Source organism: Oncorhynchus mykiss, chromosome 15, assembly GCF_013265735.2.
Source record: "Oncorhynchus mykiss isolate Arlee chromosome 15, USDA_OmykA_1.1, whole genome shotgun sequence".
Lineage (NCBI taxonomy): Eukaryota > Metazoa > Chordata > Actinopteri > Salmoniformes > Salmonidae > Oncorhynchus > Oncorhynchus mykiss.
The window spans coordinates 67193955-67216618 of NC_048579.1; the positions used below are offsets into that span (position 1 = coordinate 67193955).

Sequence of the window (22664 nt, forward strand, 5' to 3'; positions counted from 1 at the left end):
GAACTACATGGGGTTCGGTCACGTCTATACAGCAGCCAGTATCAATACAGAGACAGGTGAACTACATGGGGTTCTGTCACGTCCATACAGCGGCCAGTATCAATACAGAGACAGGTGAACTACATGGGGTTCGGTCACGTCTATACAGCAGCCAGTATCAATACAGAGACAGGTGAACTACATGGGGTTCTGTCACGTCTATACAGCGGCCAGTATCAATACAGAGACAGGTGAACTACATGGGGTTCTGTCACGTCTATACAGCGGCCAGAATCAATACAGAGACAGGTGAACTACATGGGGTTCTGTCACGTCTATACAGCGGCCAGTATCAATACAGAGACAGGTGAACTACATGGGGTTCTGTCACGTCTATACAGCAGCCAGTATCAATACAGAGACAGGTGAACTACATGGGGTTCTGTCACGTCTATACAGCGGCCAGAATCAATACAGAGACAGGTGAACTACATGGGGTTCTGTCACGTCTATACAGCAGCCAGTATCAATACAGAGACAGGTGAACTACATGGGGTTCTGTCACGTCCATACAGCAGCCAGTATCAATACAGAGACAGGTGAACTACATGGGGTTCTGTCACGTCTATACAGCGGCCAGTATCAATACAGAGACAGGTGAACTACATGGGGTTCTGTCACGTCCATACAGCGGCCAGTATCAATACAGAGACAGGTGAACTACATGGGGTTCTGTCACATCCATACAGCGGCCAGTATCAATACAGAGACAGGTGAACTACATGGGGTTCGGTCACGTCTATACAGCAGCCAGTATCAATACAGAGACAGGTGAACTACATGGGGTTCTGTCACGTCTATACAGCGGCCAGTATCAATACAGAGACAGGTGAACTACATGGGGTTCTGTCACGTCTATACAGCGGCCAGAATCAATACAGAGACAGGTGAACTACATGGGGTTCTGTCACGTCTATACAGCAGCCAGTATCAATACAGAGACAGGTGAACTACATGGGGTTCTGTCACGTCCATACAGCAGCCAGTATCAATACAGAGACAGGTGAACTACATGGGGTTCTGTCACGTCTATACAGCGGCCAGAATCAATACAGAGACAGGTGAACTACATGGGGTTCTGTCACGTCTATACAGCGGCCAGAATCAATACAGAGACAGGTGAACTACATGGGGTTCTGTCACGTCTATACAGCGGCCAGAATCAATACAGAGACAGGTGAACTACATGGGGTTCTGTCACGTCTATACAGCGGCCAGAATCAATACAGAGACAGGTGAACTACATGGGGTTCTGTCACGTCTATACAGCGGCCAGTATCAATACAGAGACAGGTGAACTACATGGGGTTCTGTCACGTCTATACAGCGGCCAGTATCAATACAGAGACAGGTGAACTACATGGGGTTCTGTCACGTCTATACAGCGGCCAGTATCAATACAGAGACAGGTGAACTACATGGGGTTCTGTCACGTCTATACAGCGGCCAGTATCAATACAGAGACAGGTGAACTACATGGGGTTCTGTCACGTCTATACAGCAGCCAGTATCAATACAGAGACAGGTGAACTACATGGGGTTCTGTCACGTCCATACAGCAGCCAGTATCAATACAGAGACAGGTGAACTACATGGGGTTCTGTCACGTCTATACAGCGGCCAGAATCAATACAGAGACAGGTGAACTACATGGGGTTCTGTCACGTCCATACAGCGGCCAGTATCAATACAGAGACAGGTGAACTACATGGGGTTCTGTCACGTCTATACAGCGGCCAGAATCAATACAGAGACAGGTGAACTACATGGGGTTCTGTCACGTCCATACAGCGGCCAGTATCAATACAGAGACAGGTGAACTACATGGGGTTCTGTCACGTCTATACAGCGGCCAGTATCAATACAGAGACAGGTGAACTACATGGGGTTCTGTCACGTCCATACAGCGGCCAGTATCAATACAGAGACAGGTGAACTACAAATCAAAATCAAATCAAATCAAATTTTATTTGTCACATACACATGGTTAGCAGATGTTAGTGCGAGTGTAGCGAAATGCTTGTGCTTCTAGTTCCGACAATGCAGTAATAACAAGTAATCTAACTAACAATTCCAAAACTACTGTCTTGTACACAGTGTAAGGGGATAAAGAATATGTACATAAGGATATATGAATGAGTGATGGTACAGAGCAGCATAGGCAAGATACAGTAGATGGTATCGAGTACAGTATGTACAAATGAGATGAGTATGTAAACAAAGTGGCATAGTATAGTATAAAGTGGCTAGTGATACATGTATTACATAAGGATACCGTCGATGATATAGAGTACAGTATATACGTATGCATATGAGATGAATAATGTAGGGTAAGTAACATTTATATAAGGTAGCATTGTTTAAAGTGGCTAGTGATATATTTACGTCATTTCCCATCAATTCCCATTATTAAAGTGGCTGGAGTTGAGTCAGTGTCAGTGTGTTGGCAGCAGCCACTCAGTGTTAGTGGTGGCTGTTTAACAGTCTGATGGCCTTGAGATAGAAGCTGTTTTTCAGTCTCTCGGTCCCAGCTTTGATGCACCTGTACTGACCTCGCCTTCTGGATGATAGCGGGGTGAACAGGCAGTGGCTCGGGTGGTTGATGTCCTTGATGATCTTTATGGCCTTCCTGTGACATCGGGTGGTGTAGGTGTCCTGGAGGGCAGGTAGTTTGCCCCCGGTGATGCGTTGTGCAGACCTCACTACCCTCTGGAGAGCCTTACGGTTGAGGGCGGTGCAGTTGCCATACCAGGCGGTGATACAGCCCGCCAGGATGCTCTCGATTGTGCATCTGTAGAAGTTTGTGAGTGCTTTTGGTGACAAGCCGAATTTCTTCAGCCTCCTGAGGTTGAAGAGGCGCTGCTGCGCCTTCTTCACGATGCTGTCTGTGTGAGTGGACCAATTCAGTTTGTCTGTGATGTGTATGCCGAGGAACTTAAAACTTGCTACCCTCTCCACTACTGTTCCATCGATGTGGATAGGGGGGTGTTCCCTCTGCTGTTTCCTGAAGTCCACAATCATCTCCTTAGTTTTGTTGACGTTGAGTGTGAGGTTATTTTCCTGACACCACACTCCGAGGGCCCTCACCTCCTCCCTGTAGGCCGTCTCATCGTTGTTGGTAATCAAGCCTACCACTGTTGTGTCGTCCGCAAACTTGATGATTGAGTTGGAGGCGTGCGTGGCCACGCAGTCGTGGGTGAACAGGGAGTACAGGAGAGGGCTCAGAACGCACCCTTGTGGGGCCCCAGTGTTGAGGATCAGCGGGGAGGAGATGTTGTTGCCTACCCTCACCACCTGGGGGCGGCCCGTCAGGAAGTCCAGTACCCAGTTGCACAGGGCGGGGTCGAGACCCAGGGTCTCGAGCTTGATGACGAGCTTGACTACATGGGGTTCTGTCACGTCCATACAGCGGCCAGTATCAATACAGAGACAGGTGAACTACATGGGGTTCTGTCACGTCCATACAGCGGCCAGTATCAATACAGAGAGAGTCTCTCCATGATTTGGGCCTTTCTAATTTAGGCAAATAACACAGCAAAGGAGAACCTTCTGGAAATTAACCAAATACCTTCTCCCTCCCCCTCTCACCTCTCTCTCCATCTTCCCTAAATCCCTATTTTTTCTCTTCCTAGGCATTTTATTCTCTTGCTCCTCAAACAGTAAGCATAGCTATCTTCTCATTAAGCTGATGGGGGAAACATGCAAGGCAGTCACACTGCTCATAGAAGGCAGTTATTAGCTGGGATGCTACGCTAATGATGCTATGCTCATTCTCCCTTCAGCCTACTTGTAGTAGAAAAAGTATATGAAACTGCACAGTGGGTGGAAGCTTGTGGATTGCTTGTGTCATTATCACCTGCGCTGCAATACTGTTGAAGTAGTATGAACTGCACAGTACTGTGGAGTACTGTTGAGGTAGTATGAACTGTATAGTACTGTGGAGTACTGTTGAGGTAATATGAACTGCACAGTACTGTGGAGTCCTGTTGAGGTAGTATGAACTGTATAGTACTGTGGAGTACTGTTGAGGTAATATGAACTGCACAGTACTGTGGAGTCCTGTTGAGGTAGTATGAACTGCACAGTACTGTGGAGTCCTGTTGAGGTAGTATGAACTGTATAGTACTGTTGAGGTAGTATGAACTGTATAGTACTGTTGAGGTAGTATGAACTGTATAGTACTGTGGAGTACTGTTGAGGTAGTATGAACTGTATACTACTGTGAGGTACTGATTAGGTAGTATGAACTGTATAGTACTGTGGATTACTGGTGAGGTAGTATGAACTGTATAGTACTGTTGAGGTAGTATGAACTGCACAGTACTGTGGAGTACTGTTGAGGTAGTATGAACTGTATAGTACTGTGGAGTACTGTTGAGGTAGTATGAACTGTATAGTACTGTTGAGGTAGTATATGAACTGTATAGTACTGTGGAGTACTGTTGAGGTAGTATGAACTGTATAGTACTGTGGATTACTGGTGAGGTAGTATGAACTGTATAGTACTGTTGAGGTAGTATGAACTGCACAGTACTGTGGAGTACTGTTGAGGTAGTATGAACTGTATAGTACTGTGGAGTACTGTTGAGGTAGTATGAACTGTATAGTACTGTTGAGGTAGTATATGAACTGTATAGTACTGTGGAGTACTGTTGAGGTAGTATGAACTGCACAGTACTGTGGAGTACTGTTGAGGTAGTATGAACTGTATAGTACTGTGGAGTACTGTTGAGGTAGTATGAACTGTATAGTACTGTTGAGGTAGTATATGAACTGTATAGTACTGTGGAGTACTGTTGAGATAGTATGAACTGTATAGTACTGTGGATTACTGGTGAGGTAGTATGAACTGTATAGTACTGTTGAGGTAGTATGAACTGCACAGTACTGTGGAGTACTGTTGAGGTAGTATGAACTGTATAGTACTGTGGAGTACTGTTGAGGTAGTATGAACTGTATAGTACTGTTGAGGTAACATATGAACTGTATAGTACTGTGGAGTACTGTTGAGGTAGTATGAACTGTATAGTACTGTTGAGATAGTATGAACTGTATAGTACTGTGGAGTACTGTTGAGGTAGTATGAACTGTATAGTACTGTTGAGGTAGTATATGAACTGTATAGTACTGTGGAGTCCTGTTGAGGTAGTGTTTGAACTGTATAGTACTGTGGAGTCCTGTTGCTGCAGTATGGACTGAACATTGCGGTAGTTTGATCATTTAATAATTTTCAGCTAAGATACTGTAAAAGAAGACACCGTTTCAAAGTCCTTCAGTCTTTTCCATTAGTGCTGTTAGCGAACGCTGTTACTACCTTTTCTCAGCACTGTCAGCAGAGCCCATTAGCCATTTTATCCATTAGCATCTCCACCATTAGCAAAGGCTCATTATCAGTACTGCAATCATTAACTCAGGTCATTACTCAATCTATCTATATTAGCCAGCTACTCGCAACAGGAGTCTTTAAGCTTTTTAGGTAAGATTGGTGTGGTCAACACACATGTTTAGTTTGATAAAATCGTATTTATTTATCCAGGAAGTCCCATTGAGGTCTCCCTTGTAACAGAGGTCAGTGTAACGGTTTAGTTGAACAATGTTTGGTGTAACAGAGTAATATGTACTGTATCTTCAGTGTAACAAAAACGTTCAGTGGTCCATGTGAGAATTGAACCCACAACCTTGGTTTCATAAGCACCACACTCTAACATGCTGACCACACCACTCGCGTTGCAAAATAAATGTAAACATACATTCAATTATTGCACCCACACTGCTCGCATGAGCCAACGAGTGAATGCGTTGCCAAGCGCTAAAATAGAAGTCAGTTCTATTTGTGACGCTGAACGCGGTGCAAGTCCTGCCTCTCGCATCTCCTCATTGGTTTATAGAAGCAGATACCCACGTGCCATCTCCTCATTGGTTATACCCACGTGGGTGATTGAAAGATGAACTTAGTTTGGTCGGTTGTCATGGTAACTATGAACGTTAGATGCCCATCGCCAAATAAAGTCCAAAGAAGAAAAGGCCTGGAAGGAGGAGAGATGACTAGAAACGATTCGGTTGACCGTTTTATGTGTGGATTCATTGTTGGAGTAAAATTAGCTAGAAACAGCATGCTAGCAAAATAGGACAAATTAGCTAGCAACTACATGCTAGCTAGCTAAATTGCCATAACTGTTTAATGCTTTTCGACCTGTTAATATCATTGGTTCAGAGTTTATTTGATATTTCAACCTCTGTGTTGTGATCGCGTTTGGTGTGGGGGGAAAATAATCTATTCGCGCTAGATGGCGCAAGGTGGCGCACGTGAGTCGCTGATTTGGGTGTAACCATCTGAGCCAACTGGAAAACGACATGACTGTTGGACTAGATAGATATACCTTGATGGGCTAACATTCCACGGAGGGTCCAACGTCTGCGGGTTTTAACTCCTCTCTTGTACTTGACTGATGAATTAAGGTCACTACTTAGTAAAGAACTCCCCTCCCCTGGTTGTCTAGGTCTTCATTGAAAGCCCTCAGACACTAGGCACTCTGTGGAATGAGTTTGACACTCTTGGGCTAACTTGTTGCACTAGGTATGTTCTCAAACTAAATCAACCTTGCTCTTGAGTGACCAAAACCGCTCAAACACTTCTTATTGTTTTCAGATGTATTGTAAGTGTCTGTCAATGATAAATTACAAGCTATAGGATGACTGAGTGGCTTCTGTCACCAAGTAAACATTGATAGATTGGTCTTACGGTGTGCGTGCGCTTGCATCTGTGTGTGCACACGCGGCTACATGGGGATCGGTGCAGGTGATTGAAAGACCGCTCGTGCCTGTCAATGCAATACAATTCCACTCCGATGCACTCTTCAGAGATTGGGAGAACAGTGCACACTGCAACGCATCCGGAGGACACTCTGATCGGAGTAATTGTTTGACATTTACATTTTTGTGTGATTTATTTGACTTGTCCATTCAGACAACAAAAATGTATATTCTGATTGCCCCCCCCCCCAAAAAAAATAATGTCACTAGTCCCGAACAAGCGTTAATGTCAAGCCCTGGTGTCCTTACTGTCTTCATGCCCACAATGGACTGCTCCACCTTGGTGACGTAGGTGACGTGGTCTTCATTGGAGCGCAGCTCTCTCTGTTGGATCCTCTCATAGATGCCCACCACCATGTCTCTGGGGATGTCAGCTCCGTCATCCACACCTAGACACACACACACACACACACACACCATGGGTTAGTCCCCTCATAGATGCCCACCACCATGTCTCTGGGGATGTCAGCTCCGTCATCCACACCTAGACACACACACACCATGGGTTAGTCCCCTCATAGATGCCAACCACCATGTCTCTGGGGATGTCAGCTCCGTCATCCACACCTAGACACACACAAACACACACACGCCATGTTCTAGAAACAGTGAATGTTTGAGAGGCCCAAACACACGCATGCAATCCCAAATACACAGATATCCACAAAGAGGCACAATGACAGAAGCCTGTAAACTACTGTAAACTATTTTAAGCTACTGTAAACTACAGCAAACTATTGTAAGCTACTGTAAACTACTGTAAGCTACTGTAAACAACTAAACTACTGTAAGCTACAGCACCACAGCACATACATATACATGCATGTAGAAACAGCTCAGGCCATGACGCATTCAGTAGTCTTTCTATGGTGTGTGTATGTGTGGGTTCGGCTTGTGTTTATTGTTTGTATGTGTGTATTCACCTCAGTGGAGCTTCGAGATAAGAGAGTTGAATGGTGAATGATCTGTGCTCTGTGTTGGAAGAGCCATGCTGTGTGTACACTGACCCATTCCTCCTGTTCCAAGGCCAGGGAATGTGTCAGAGCCACAGGGAGCCCCCTCCCTCCCACACACACACACCACGATGGGCACAGCGCACCAAACACACACACACACTCAGTCCCTATCATAGAGCACAACCAAGCACACACACTCAGTCCCTATCATAGAGCACAACCAAGCACACATACTCAGTCCCTATCACAGAGCACAACCAAACACACACACTCATATCTCAGTAATGATCACAGAGCACAAACAAACACACTCATTCAAAGCACACCATCAAACACACACATCAACTCTCAACACACACACACACACACACCACACAACATCACACACACAGGCACGGACATACACCACCCAACCCCCCACACACATACATTCTATTAAAATAATGACAGAAGCAAATGTTCAATTAATTAATTACAAAAAAAACTCCTCTTGATGTTGTCACGTATACTCCCTCTCCAGCCTCTAGGTCATCAGGCTGCTGATTATCCTGCACACCTGTCACCATCGTCTCGCGCACCTGCGCCTCATGACACTCACCTGGACTCCATCACCTCCTTGATTATCTTCCCTACATCTGTCACTCCCCGGTGCGTTGTTTGTGGTTCGTGGTTTTTGTTTAGTTTATTTATTAAAACACTCACTTCTTGAACTTGCTTCCCAACTCAGAGCACTCGTTACAGATGTTATTAAATATCCTGCGCCTGGGGGGAACATATGAACTGGGGACTGGGGTGGAACATATGAACTGGGGACTGGGGGGGAACATATGAACTGGGGACTGGGGAGAACATATGAACTGGGGACTGGGGGGAACATATGAACTGGGGACTGGGGGGAACATATGAACTGGGGACTGGGGGGGAACATATGAACTGGGGACTGGGGGGAACATATGAACTGGGGACTGGGGGGGAACATATGAACTGGGGGGGGAACATATCAACTGGGGACTGGGGGGGGAACATATCAACTGGGGACTGGGGGGGAACATATCAACTGGGGACTGGGGGGGGAACATATCAACTGGGGACTGGGGGGGAACATATCAACTGGGGACTGGGGGGAACATATCAACTGGGGACTGGGGGGGAACATATCAACTAGGGACTTGGGGGAACATATCAACTGGGTACTGGGGGGGAACATATCAACTGGGGACTGGGGGGAACATATGAACTGGGGACTGGGGGGAACATATGAACTGGGGGGGGAACATATCAACTGGGGACTGGGGGGGAACATACCAACTGGGGACTGGGGGGGAACATATCAACTGGGGACTGGGGGGGGAACATATCAAATGGGGACTGGGGGGGAACATATCAACTGGGGACTGGGGGGAACATATCAACTGGGGACTGGGGGGGAACATATCAACTGGGGACTGGGGGGGAACATATCAACTGGGGACTGGGGGGGGAACATATCAACTGGGGACTGGGGGGGAACATATCAACTGGGGACTGGGGGGAACATATCAACTGGGGACTGGGGGGGAACATATCAACTAGGGACTTGGGGGAACATATCAACTGGGTACTGGGGGGGAACATATCAACTGGGGACTGGGGGGAACATATGAACTGGGGACTGGGGGGAACATATCAACTAGGGACTTGGGGGAACATATCAACTGGGTACTGGGGGGGAACATATCAACTGGGTACTGGGGGGGAACATATCAACTGGGGACTGGGGGGAACATATCAACTGGGGACTGGGGGGAACATATCAACTGGGGACTGGGGGGGGAACATATCAACTGGGGACTGGGGGGAACATATCAACTGGGTACTGGGGGGGAACATATCAACTAGGGACTTGGGGGAACATATCAACTGGGGACTGGGGGGGAACATATCAACTAGGGACTGGGGGGAACATATCAACTGGGGACTGGGGGGGAACATATCAACTGGGGACTGGGGGGAACATATCAACTGGGGACTGGGGGGGAACATATCAACTGGGGACTGGGTGGGAACATATCAACTGGGGACTGGGGGGAACATATCAACTGGGGACTGGGGGAAAACATATCAACTAGGGACTTGGGGGAACATATCAACTGGGGACTGGGGGGAACATATCAACTGGGGACTGGGGGGGAACATATCAACTGGGGACTGGAGGGGGAACATATCAACTGGGGACTGGGGGGGGACATATCAACTGGGGACTGGGGGGGAACATATCAACTGGGGACTGGGGGGAACATATGAACTGGGGACTGGGGGGGAACATATCAACTGGGGACTGGGGGAAAACATATCAACTAGGGACTTGGGGGAACATATCAACTGGGGACTGGGGGGAACATATCAACTGGGGACTGGGGGGGAACATATCAACTGGGGACTGGGGGGGAACATATCAACTGGGGACTGGGGGGGGAACATATCAACTGGGGACTGGGGGGGAACATATCAACTGGGGACTGGGGGGGAACATATCAACTGGGGACTGGGGGGAACATATGAACTGGGGACTGGGGGGGAACATATGAACTGGGGACTGGGGGGGAACATATCAACTGGGGACTGGGTGGAACATATCAACTGGGGACTGGGGGGGAACATATCAACTGGGGACTGGGGGGGAACATATCAACTGGGGACTGGGGGGGAACATATCAACTGGGGACTGGGGGGGAACATATCAACTGGGGACTGGTGGGAAACATATCAACTGGGGACTGGGGGGGGGGCATATCAACTGGAGACTGGGGGGGAACATATCAACTGGGGACTGGGGGGGAACATATCAACTGGGGACTGGGGGGGAACATATCAACTGGGGACTGGGGGGGAACATATCAACTGGGGACTGGGGGGGGACATATGAACTGGGGGGGAACATATCAACTGGGGACTGGGGGGAACATATCAACTGGGGACTGGGGGGAACATATCAACTGGGGACTGGGGGGAACATATCAACTGGGGACTGGGGGAAAACATATCAACTGGGGACTGGGGGAAAACATATCAACTGGGGACTGGGGGGGAACATATCAACTGGGGACTGGGGGGAAACATATCAACTGGGGACTGGGGGGGGACATATCAACTGGAGACTGGGGGGGAACATATCAACTGGGGACTGGGGGGGAACACATCAACTGGGGACTGGGGGGAACATATGAACTGGGGACTGGGGGGGAACATATCAACTGGGGACTGGGGGCAACATATCAACTGGGGACTGGGGGGGGGGACATATCAACTGGGGACTGGGGGGGAACATATCAACTGGGGACTGGGGGGGAACATATGAACTGGAGACTGGGGGGGAACATATCAACTGGGGACTGGGGGGGAACATATCAAATGGGGACTGGGGGGAACATATCAACTGGGGACTGGGGGGGAACATATCAACTGGGGACTGGGTGGAACATATCAACTGGGGACTGGGGGGAACATATGAACTGGAGACTGGGGGGAACATATCAACTGGGGACTGGGGGGAACATATGAACTGGAGACTGGGGGGGGACATATCAACTGGGGACTGGGGGGGAACATATCAACTAGGGACTTGGGGGAACATATCAACTGGGGACTGGGGGGAACATATCAACTGGGGACTGGGGGGGAACATATCAACTGGGGACTGGGGGGGGAACATATCAACTGGGGACTGGGGGGGAACATATGAACTGGAGACTGGGGGGAACATATCAACTGGGGACTGGGGGGAACATATGAACTGGAGACTGGGGGGGGACATATCAACTGGGGACTGGGAGGGAACATATCAACTGGGGACTGGGGGGGGAACATATCAACTGGGGACTGGGGGGAACATACTGTATCATTTGGCCGTGAGGCTTCCCTCTAGATATACCCCATTATAGCCAGGGTGGTTCACTGAGGAGCCAATGAGGCTGCTAGGTCGGGAATCATTTCGGCAAATGGAGACACTCGTCAGGGCAATGACACAGATGCACTCTTGGATATGCTGAGGCATCACTCCACATTATGGAGTCAGCACAGTGGGAGGAAGAGGAGCAGGGGGTGTGTGTGGGGGTGTGTGTGAGAGAGAGAGATTGAGAGAGAGAGAGAGAGAGAGAGAGAGAGAGATAGGGAGGTAAAGGGAGGGAGAGTTCTGCTTACTGTGCTTTCACCTGATTTATCATATTTTATGTATTCTCTCCATCTCTCCCTGAACAAATTCAGGTAGTACATCTGACTCTGCAACAACCACATACTACAGCCATCCGGGACCAGCATGGACCACCCCTAGCTAGGCTCTCTGATCCAGGACCAGCATGGACCACCCCTAGCTAGGCTCTCTGATCCAGGACCAGCATGGACCACCCCTGGCTAGGCTCTCTGATCCAGGACCAGCATGGCCCACCCCTAGCTTGGCTCTCTGATCCAGGATCAGCATGGCCCACCCCTAGCTAGGCTTTCTGATCCAGGACCAGCATGGACCACCCCTAGCTAGGCTCTTTGATCCAGGACCAGCATGGCCCACCCCTAGCTAGGCCCTCTGATCCAGGACCAGCATGGACCACCCCTAGCTAGGCTCTCTGATCCAGAACCAGCATGGCCCACCCCAAGCTAGGCTCTCTGATCCAGGACCAGCATGGCCACCTCTAGCTAGGCTTTCTGATCAAGGACCAGCATGGCCCACCTCTAGCTAGGCCCTTTGATCCAGAACCAGCATGGACCACCCCTGTGCTAGGCTCTTTGATTCAGAACCAGCATGGACCACCCCTGTGCTAGGCTCTTTGATCCAGAACCAGCATGGACCACCCCTGTGCTTGGCTCTTTGATTCAGAACCAGCATGGATCACCCCTGTGCTTGGCTCTTTGATCCAGGACCAGCATGGACCACCCCTGTGCTTGGCTCTTTGATCCAGAACCAGCATGGACCACCCCTGTGCTTGGCTCTTTGATTCAGAACCAGCATGGATCACCCCTGTGCTTGGCTCTTTGATTCAGAACCAGCATGGACCACCCCTGTGCTTGGCTCTTTGATTCAGAACCAGCATGGACCACCCCTGTGCTAGGCTCTTTGATTCAGAACCAGCATGGCCCACCTCTAGCTAGGCCCTTTGATCCAGAACCAGCATGGACCACCCCTGTGCTTGGCTCTTTGATTCAGAACCAGCATGGACCACCCCTGTGCTAGGCTCTTTGATCCAGAACCAGCATGGACCATGTGCTAGGGCCTTTGATTCAGAACCAGCATGGACCACCCCTGTGCTAGGCTCTTTGATTCAGAACCAGCATGGACCACCCCTGTGCTAGGCTCTTTGATTCAGAACTAGCATGGACCACCCCTGTGCTTGGCTCTTTGATCCAGAACCAGCATGGACCACCCCTGTGCTAGGCTCTTTGATTCAGAACCAGCATGGACCACCCCTGTGCTTGGCTCTTTGATTCAGAACCAGCATGGATCACCCCTGTGCTTGGCTCTTTGATTCAGAACCAGCATGGACCACCCCTGTGCTTGGCTCTTTGATCCAGAACCAGCATGGACCACCCCTGTGCTAGGCTCTTTGATTCAGAACCAGCATGGACCATGTGCTAGGCTCTTTGATTCAGAACTAGCATGGACCACCCCTGTGCTTGGCTCTTTGATCCAGAACCAGCATGGACCACCCCTGTGCTTGGCTCTTTGATTCAGAACCAGCATGGACCACCCCTGTGCTTGGCTCTTTGATTCAGAACCAGCATGGACCACCCCTGTGCTTGGCTCTTTGATTCAGAACTAGCATGGACCACCCCTGTGCTTGGCTCTTTGATCCAGAACCAGCATGGACCACCCCTGTGCTTGGCTCTTTGATTCAGAACCAGCATGGACCACCCCTGTGCTTGGCTCTTTGATTCAGAACCAGCATGGACCACCCCTGTGCTTGGCTCTTTGATTCAGGACCAGCATGGACCACCCCTGTGCTAGGCTCTTTGATCCAGAACCAGCATGGACCACCCCTGTGCTAGGCCCTTTGATCCAGAACCAGCATGGACCACCCCTGTGCTAGGCTCTTTGATCCAGAACCAGCATGGACCACCTCTGTGCTTGGCTCTTTGATCCAGGACCAGCATGGACCACCTCTGTGCTTGGCTCTTTGATCCAGGACCAGCATGGACCACCCCTGTGCTAGGCTCTTTGATCCAGGACCAGCATGGACCACCCCTGTGCTAGGCTCTTTGATCCAGGACCAGCATGGACCACCCCTGTGCTAGGCCCTTTGATCCAGAACCAGCATGGACCACCCCTGTGCTAGGCTCTTTGATCCAGGACCAGCATGGACCACCCCTGTGCTTGGCTCTTTGATCCAGAACCAGCATGGACCACCTCTGTGCTTGGCTCTTTGATCCAGGACCAGCATGGACCACCCCTGTGCTAGGCTCTTTGATCCAGGACCAGCATGGACCACCCCTGTGCTAGGCCCTTTGATCCAGAACCAGCATGGACCACCCCTGTGCTAGGCTCTTTGATCCAGGACCAGCATGGACCACCCCTGTGCTTGGCTCTTTGATCCAGAACCAGCATGGACCACCCCTGTGCTAGGCTCTTTGATTCAGAACTAGCATGGACCACCCCTGTGCTAGGCTCTTTGATTCAGAACCAGCATGGCCCACCTCTAGCTAGGCCCTTTGATTCAGAACTAGCATGGACCACCCCTGTGCTAGGCTCTTTGATTCAGAACCAGCATGGCCCACCTCTAGCTAGGCTCTTTGATTCAGAACTAGCATGGACCACCCCTGTGCTAGGCTCTTTGATTCAGAACCAGCATGGACCACCCCTGTGCTAGGCTCTTTGATTCAGAACCAGCATGGACCACGCCTGTGCTAGGCCCTTTGATCCAGAACCAGCATGGACCACCCCTGTGCTAGGCTCTTTGATCCAGAACCAGCATGGACCACCCCTGTGCTAGGCCCTTTGATCCAGAACCAGCATGGACCACCCCTGTGCTACGATCTTTGATCCAGGACCAGCATGGACCATGTGCTAGGGCCTTTGGTCCGTACTCTAAAGAGACTTCACAATAGTACAATTAGATAGATTAACAGTAAGACATGTATACTGTATATGGAGACGTTTCTAGAATACAATGTAAGTCATTAAACTAATTATATGTGCAACAGCGGTACTACTAAATGCATCAAGAGTTATACTAATGTTATACTAATTATGTGAACACTGTCATATTTTGATACATCAAAAGTAAGACATTTATATATATATATATGGAATGGTTTCTAGGATACAATACAAGTCATTATACTAATTATATTCAGTGTCTACATATCAGGTTAGACATTGCAGAATGTTTTTGACATTTCTGGTCCAGTGTAATTGAGTAAGTGAGCGCTCCTCTGTTATTCATTAATTAACATCCGATTCAATCTCTTAACTGTGTTCTTCCAACTACTCAATTAGCTTAAAATATAGAGTGAGAGAGGGGGAAGGAGGAGGGAGGGAGACAGGGGGAGATTGGGAAAGATACAGTAAGAGAGAGAGGGTTGAAAGATAGAAAGAGAGAGAAAGGGAACGAGAAAGAGACAGTCAGAGTGAGAGAGCGAGAGAATGAGAGAGAGGAAGAGAGAGAGCAAGAGAATTCGAGGGGAGAGAGAGAGAGAGAGAGAGAGAGAGAGAGAGAGAGAGAGAGAGAGAGAGAGAGAGGACACAAACAGAGGAAGAAAGCCAAGCATCGTGGCAATTGATTTTCCAACTTCATTTAATTGTGAGGCGCCGTCCAGATGAATCCATTAAAGTTGTACCATATTGATCCCACAGTCCTGATGGATCCTTCCCTGGCAGAGGAAAACTATGATGCAGCTCTATATTACCAACGACACAAGGCCTGCATCACAAATGGCACCCTATTCCTTATATAGTGCACTACTTTTGACCAGGACCCATAGGGAATAGGGTGCCATGGGCCCTGGTTAGGGAATTGGGTGCCATGGGCCCTGGTTAGGGAATAGGGTGCCTTGGGCCCTGGTTAGGGAATAGGGTGCCTTGGGCCCTGGTTAGGGAATAGGGTGCCATGGGCCCTGGTTAGGGAATAGGGTGCCATGGGCCCTGGTTAGGGAATAGGGTGCCTTGGGCCCTGGTTAGGGAATAGGGTGCCTTGGGCCCTGGTTAGGGAATAGGGTGCCTTGGGCCCTGGTTAGGGAATAGGGTGCCATGGGCCCTGGTTAGGGAATAGGGTGCCTTGGGCCCTGGTTAGGGAATAGGGTGCCTTGGCCCTGGTTAGGGAATAGGGTGCCATGGGCCCTGGTTAGGGAATTGGGTGCCATGGGCCCTGGTTAGGGAATAGGGTGCCTTGGGCCCTGGTTAGGGAATAGGGTGCCTTGGGCCCTGGTTAGGGAATAGGGTGCCTTGGGCCCTGGTTAGGGAATAGGGTGCCTTGGGCCCTGGTCAAAGGTAGTGCATTATGTAGAGAACAGGGTGACATTTGGGACACAGGGGTTTGAATTACAGTAAGCTAACTGTTAGGGAAAATGGATTGGGACTTTAGCCGTCTTCTCTTGTTACACGGATATTTGAAACGTAGACAGATCTTTGCGGCGACATGATAGGTTGAATCTCCTGTCACTGTAGAGTCAAGATTTAGTGGCCTCTGTGAAAGGCTACACTATGTAGACGCTATATGCACTTAGGGTGTTATAGGGTGTTAGTAGTAACTAACTAACGAGTAACAAATGAACAAATGAACTAGTAACTAAATAACTAGTAAAAAACTAGCTGGTAACTAACTAACTAGTAACTAACTAGTAATAACTAACTAGTATAAAGTAAGTAGTAAATAACTATTACTTACCCAATTCCCCTTCCCTACTCCTATCCTCCCCCTCCTTCTCATCTACGGCTCCAACACACTCTACTAAAATAATGCCTCACCTCGGAGGTTGCGTATGAAGTCCTCCAGCATCATCTTGCGGTCAGGCTTGATGTTGGGTGAGTACATGTCTGTGTTGAGGAGGATGATAGCGAAGGCCAGGATGAAGATGGTGTCGGGGTTGTGGAACTGCTGCACCACGTCCGGGTTACACATGCAGTACCGCTGACTGGAGAGGGTGGGGGGCAGGGGGACAGGAGACGGGACAGGGGGACAGGAGGGAGAGAGGGGGTTAGTATTTGTAAAACCCATGAGATAAGATGAAGTCCCTACTCCCTAGAAAATACAGATAAGATGAAGTCCCTACTCCCTAGAAAATACAGATAAGATGAAGTCCCTACTCCCTAGAATATACAGATAAGATGAAGTCCCTACTCTCTAGAATATACAGATAAGATGAAGTCCCTACTCCCTAGAAAATACAGATAAGATGAAGTCCCTACTCCCTAGAAAATACAGATAAGATGAAGTCCCTACTCTCTAGAATATGCAGATAAGATGAAGTCCCTACTCCCTAGAAAATACAGATAAGATGAAGTCCCTACTCCCTAGAAAATACAGATAAGATGAAGTCCCTACTCCCTAGAATATACAGATAAGATGAAGTCCCTACTCCCTAGAATATACAGATAAGATGAAGTCCCTACTCCCTAGAATATACAGATAAGATGAAGTCCCTACTCTCTAGAATATACAGATAAGATGAAGTCCCTACTCCCTAGAATATACAGATAAGATGAAGTCCCTACTCTCTAGAATATACAGATAAGATGAAGTCCCTACTCTCTAGAATATGCAGATAAGATGAAGTCCCTACTCTCTAGAATATACAGATAAGATGAAGTCCCTACTCTCTAGAATATACAGATAAGATGAAGTCCCTACTCCCTAGAATATACAGATAAGATGAAGTCCCTACTCTCTAGAATATACAGATAAGATGAAGTCCCTACTCCCTAGAATATACAGATAAGATGAAGTCCCTACTCTCTAGAATATGCAGATAAGATGAAGTCCCTACTCCCTAGAATATGCAGATAAGATGAAGTCCCTACTCCCTAGAATATACAGATAAGATGAAGTCCCTACTCCCTAGAATATACAGATAAGATGAAGTCCCTACTCCCTAGAATATACAGATAAGATGAAGTCCCTACTCCCTAGAATATACAGATAAGATGAAGTCCCTACTCTCTAGAATATGCAGATAAGATGAAGTCCCTACTCTCTAGAATATACAGATAAGATGAAGTCCCTACTCCCTAGAAAATACAGATAAGATGAAGTCCCTACTCTCTAGAATATACAGATAAGATGAAGTCCCTACTCCCTAGAAAATACAGATAAGATGAAGTCCCTACTCTCTAGAATATGCAGATAAGATGAAGTCCCTACTCTCTAGAATATACAGATAAGATGAAGTCCCTACTCCCTAGAATATACAGATAAGATGAAGTCCCTACTCCCTAGAATATACAGATAAGATGAAGTCCCTACTCCCTAGAATATACAGATAAGATGAAGTCCCTACTCCCTAGAATATACAGATAAGATGAAGTCCCTACTCCCTAGAATATACAGATAAGATGAAGTCCCTACTCCCTAGAATATACAGATAAGATGAAGTCCCTACTCCCTAGAATATACAGATAAGATGAAGTCCCTACTCCCTAGAATATACAGATAAGATGAAGTCCCTACTCCCTAGAATATACAGATAAGATGAAGTCCCTACTCCCTAGAATATACAGATAAGATGAAGTCCCTACTCCCTAGAATATACAGATAAGATGAAGTCCCTACTCCCTAGAATATACAGATAAGATGAAGTCCCTACTCCCTAGCCACCACAAAGAACCTGGCCAACCATCAGACAGAAAGACACAGAACGACAGTAATCAAATCAATTAATAAAATGTATTTTAAAAGGCCCGTTTTACATCAGCAGTTGTCACAAAGTGCTACATAACTAGTACAGTAGTGTATTTACGCTGTGCACCGTGGGTTAGACAGCAGAAATATCCCTGCCTGGGCACCTCTGTAGTAAAGATGACAAAGGGCTGATGGAGGTCCCAGAGAACACCCTGAGATCTGAGAGGAGGCACGGCAGGAGAGCGAAATACAGCTGGCCTAGCAGCTCCACGCACCAAACAACCCTCGTCAATCTAACTGGCAGAGACACCTGAGTGTGTGTGTGATTGTGTGTGATTGTGTGTGTGACTGAGTGTGTATCTGATGACTAAGTGTGTGTGTGTGTGTGTGTGTGTGTGTGTGTGTGTGTGTGTGTGTGTGTGTGTGTGTGTGTGTGTGTGTGTGTGTGTGTGTGTGTGTGTGTCTATGCTAGGACAGCCAGTCTATCTGCTTGGGGGCGTTGTGAGAGGATGAAACATAAGTGCTTGTCCATGTTTGAACAGATAGCAGCCTATGCCCATAGAGTAAAGAGGTTGATTTAGAATCCTCTACAGTGAAAACCAGAGCTCTCCAGACACTACCATTTACATGACATTATGGGCATAAACTGGTTGAATCAATGTTGTTTCCACATCATTTCAACAAGAAGAAAATTTGATGTGAGATGACGTTGAATCAACAAAACTGATTGTATTTGCAAAAAGTCCTTGTCTTTTTTTCATCAAACTTTGAACCTAAATCCAATGACAGGAAGACATGTTTTGTTGATTTCCTGTCTAATTCACTTTAGTTGACAACTCAATCAAATGTAAATCAAAACTAGAAGTTGAACTGAGGTCTGTGCCCAGTGGGGTGACTGCACTGCAAGCTACAGTGTGTCACAATGCATACATACTCTCTCAGTGATAATGGTGTACTGTATTCATCATACCGTGCATACCAAATGGAACACTATTCCTAACATAGGGGCCCTACTTTGAGGGCCCTGGTCAAAATTAGTGCACTAAATAGGGAACAGGGTGCTATTAAATAGGGAACAGGGTGCTATTCAGGACACTACCATATTGTCACGCTATGCTCTCCTCTGCATTGGCAACCAATTCAAATCTTTTATGGAATACATATATTTACTGTAGCATTGCGTGAGATTCCACAGGGGAGCTTCCTTTGTTAATTAATCAATCTATTATTTCAACGGGTGTGTGTGTGTGACACCCCATAGGGCCTCTACTGGAGCGTAAAGTGTAATTCCATATTAATTCTGGTTATGGTTTCCAGGTAGGCTGGCCCGGCCTTCCTCCGGAGTCATGTGACCACTGAGCTGCATGATTGGAATCTACGTCTCAGTGGGCTAGGAATACACACAGGTAGTGGACTAGCTATGTAGTGAATAGAGTTGCCATTTGGGACACAGCCGTGTCCTCAGTTTGGGGGTTCATCCCCACTGATTCTGCATCATCTAATGGAGACTAGACTTTTTACCTGAAAAATACCTTATCTTAAGCCACATACTCTATGGTTTGCAGTTGTACCATCGAGACTGGGCTTAGACTTTAAGGAAGGTTTTGCAGCCAACAAATAGCTTTTTCTTCTTAATAATAAAGTCTCAGTTCTAGAGTGAAATAGCAGATAGCCCTAGAATGAATTCTCTCTCTCTCTCTCTCTCTCTCTCTCTCTCTCTCTCTCTCTCTCTCTCTCTCTCTCTCTCTCTCTCTCTCTCTCTCTCTCTCTCTCTCTCTCTCTCTCTCTCTCTCTCTCTCTCTCTCTCTCTCTCTCTCTCTCTCTCTCTCTCTCTCTCTCTCTCTCTCTCTCTCTCTCTCTCTCTCTCTCTCTCTCTCTCTCTCTCTCTCTCTCTCTCTCTCTCTCTCTCTCTCTCTCTCTCTCTCTCTCTCTCTCTCTCTCTCTCTCTCTCTCTCTCTCTCTCTCTCTCTCTCTCTCTCTCTCTCTCTCTCTCTCTCTCTCTCTCTCTCTCTCTCTCTCTCTCTCTCTCTCTCTCTCTCTCTCTCTCTCTCTCTCTCTCTCTCTCTCTCTCTCTCTCTCTCTCTCTAGAGTGTTCGGTTCATTATTAGCTGACACACGCCAAGGTACAGAAGCTGCCAGGTGTTTATTTTCTCCTGACTTGTGTTTCTTCACACATTCTCTCCCTCCCTTTCCTCCCTCTCGCTCTCATTTCCCTGCCACCTGCCTTTCCTTCTGTGTTTACAGTCATCCTTTACCTCGTTCTCTATCCGTCTCTCTCGTTCATTCTTTAAGCCTCTCGCTATCCCCTCACTCTCTTTGAAGTCTGTCTCCCTCCCTCCCGTCATCTTTCTCTCTGTCTCAGACTCTTGTCTCTCGTTCTCTATCCTTTTCTCCCCCTCTCTGTTTTTCTATTCCTCCCTCTCTCCATCTCTGTTTGGAGGAGCAGGGGAGGCAGGCGGAGACCAGAGAGATGTGCTTATGCAACAGTGGATATTTATAAACCTCTCCTCCTTCCTTCCCTCCCTCGCTCTTTATTTCGCCCCTCTCTGAGCAGCACGCACTCTGCGCCAATCGTACCCAAAACAAATGCCATCCGTCAGTCTCCATGCCCGCTCACAACGACAACAACACTCTCGTTGGCAACGCACCTTGACAACTGTGACAGCTGGCCATATCGTAAATGGAGTGGGTATTCAGGGACACCGGTTAGCGCAGAGCAACGCAGCTGTGGCATAAATGGGATACCCGTTAAGACTCGTAAACCAGGAAGTTGTACTTATCCTGTCTGTTGAGATTGCCTGTTGTTTCAGAGCACCTAGCCAAGCGGAAGGCTGGGTCAACCATCTAAATGGAGAGAGGGTTTAAACTAGCCCGATTTAACCAGTCTGAATCAGTGAAACACTGCTGTGTGCAGCACTCAGGCTGGATAACCAGGCTAGGTAGAAACTGGAAAGTTTGGATGGGATTTAGGTTGACTGGTGAAGTGAGACGTGAACTGAAAAAAACTCATAGCGCTGTGTTTTAGGCTCAGACACACATGGACCTTAGTGCTATTGGCAATGTCCTGCCCACCCATGGACAACAACAGGGCAAAGACACTACAGGGCTGTGCCTCGCCTGATGTTGAGCTTAACTCTCTTGAACGTTGCAGCCTTTTAGGCCTTCTATACCTGAGACAAAGGTCTCTCTGTTTGTCCCAGTAGTGACCTCATCTAATCACAACTGCCTGACATCCTACTGGATGTGAATTGTTTTTAAGTGTCATCCTTAAACCAACACCCGTCCAGGAGTGAGTTTATAGTTGAGTTTATTAACATACACATTAGCAATATATCACACACACACACATATCACACACACACACACACACACACACACACACACACACACACACACACACACACACACACACACACACACACACACACACACACACACACACACACACACACACACACACACACAAACACACACACACACACACACACACACACACAGATGATTCATTGATTCATTGATTGACTGACTAACTGATTGATTGACTAACTGATGGACTGACTGAATAATGGAGCTCACCTGAAGGCCTCGATCAGTCTCTCCACCTTCTGGGCCTCTCCCTGGACTCTGATGTGAGCCTGGAACTTCCTCAGAGCCTCGTCCAGCTCCATCCCTGAGAAATCCATCTCATCCACCACACAACTGCAGGAAAGAAAGACAAGGAGGGAGGAGAAAGAGGGAGAGGGAGAGAGAGAGAGAGGGAGAGAGGGGGGAAGGAAAAGAGATGGAGGGAGGGAGGCAGACAGAGAGAGAGAGACAGAGATAGAGAGATTAAGAGAGAGGGAAGGAGGAGGGTAGAGAAAGGGAGAGAGATATAGAGAAAGAGGGAGAGACAGAGAGAGAGAGAGAAAGAGAGAAAGAGATTAAGAGAGAGGGAAGGAGGAGGGTAGAGAAAGGCAGAGAGATATAGAGAAAGAGGGAGAGACAGAGAGAGAGAGAGAGAGAGAGAGAGAGAGATGTTACTTCTACAGGAATCTGTAACCCCAGTTTGAATTCACAT

At 47.8% G+C, this 22664-nt stretch overlaps 1 protein-coding gene across 4 annotated transcripts in view; it reads right to left on the reverse strand.

Moving 5' to 3' along the window:
• LOC110501001 (IQ motif and SEC7 domain-containing protein 3-like) overlaps positions 1 to 22664 on the reverse strand; it is a 195293-nt gene that overhangs the window by 38531 nt on the left and 134098 nt on the right. For all 4 annotated transcript variants that reach the window (XM_036945037.1, XM_036945041.1, XM_036945038.1 and 1 more), the window contains 3 exons: positions 22184 to 22306; positions 16738 to 16904; positions 7102 to 7241 (listed from right to left, as the gene is read on the reverse strand). In XM_036945037.1, the coding sequence (XP_036800932.1) occupies positions 7102 to 7241; positions 16738 to 16904; positions 22184 to 22306 (430 nt within the window). The remainder of the gene's footprint in view (positions 1 to 7101; positions 7242 to 16737; positions 16905 to 22183; positions 22307 to 22664) is intronic.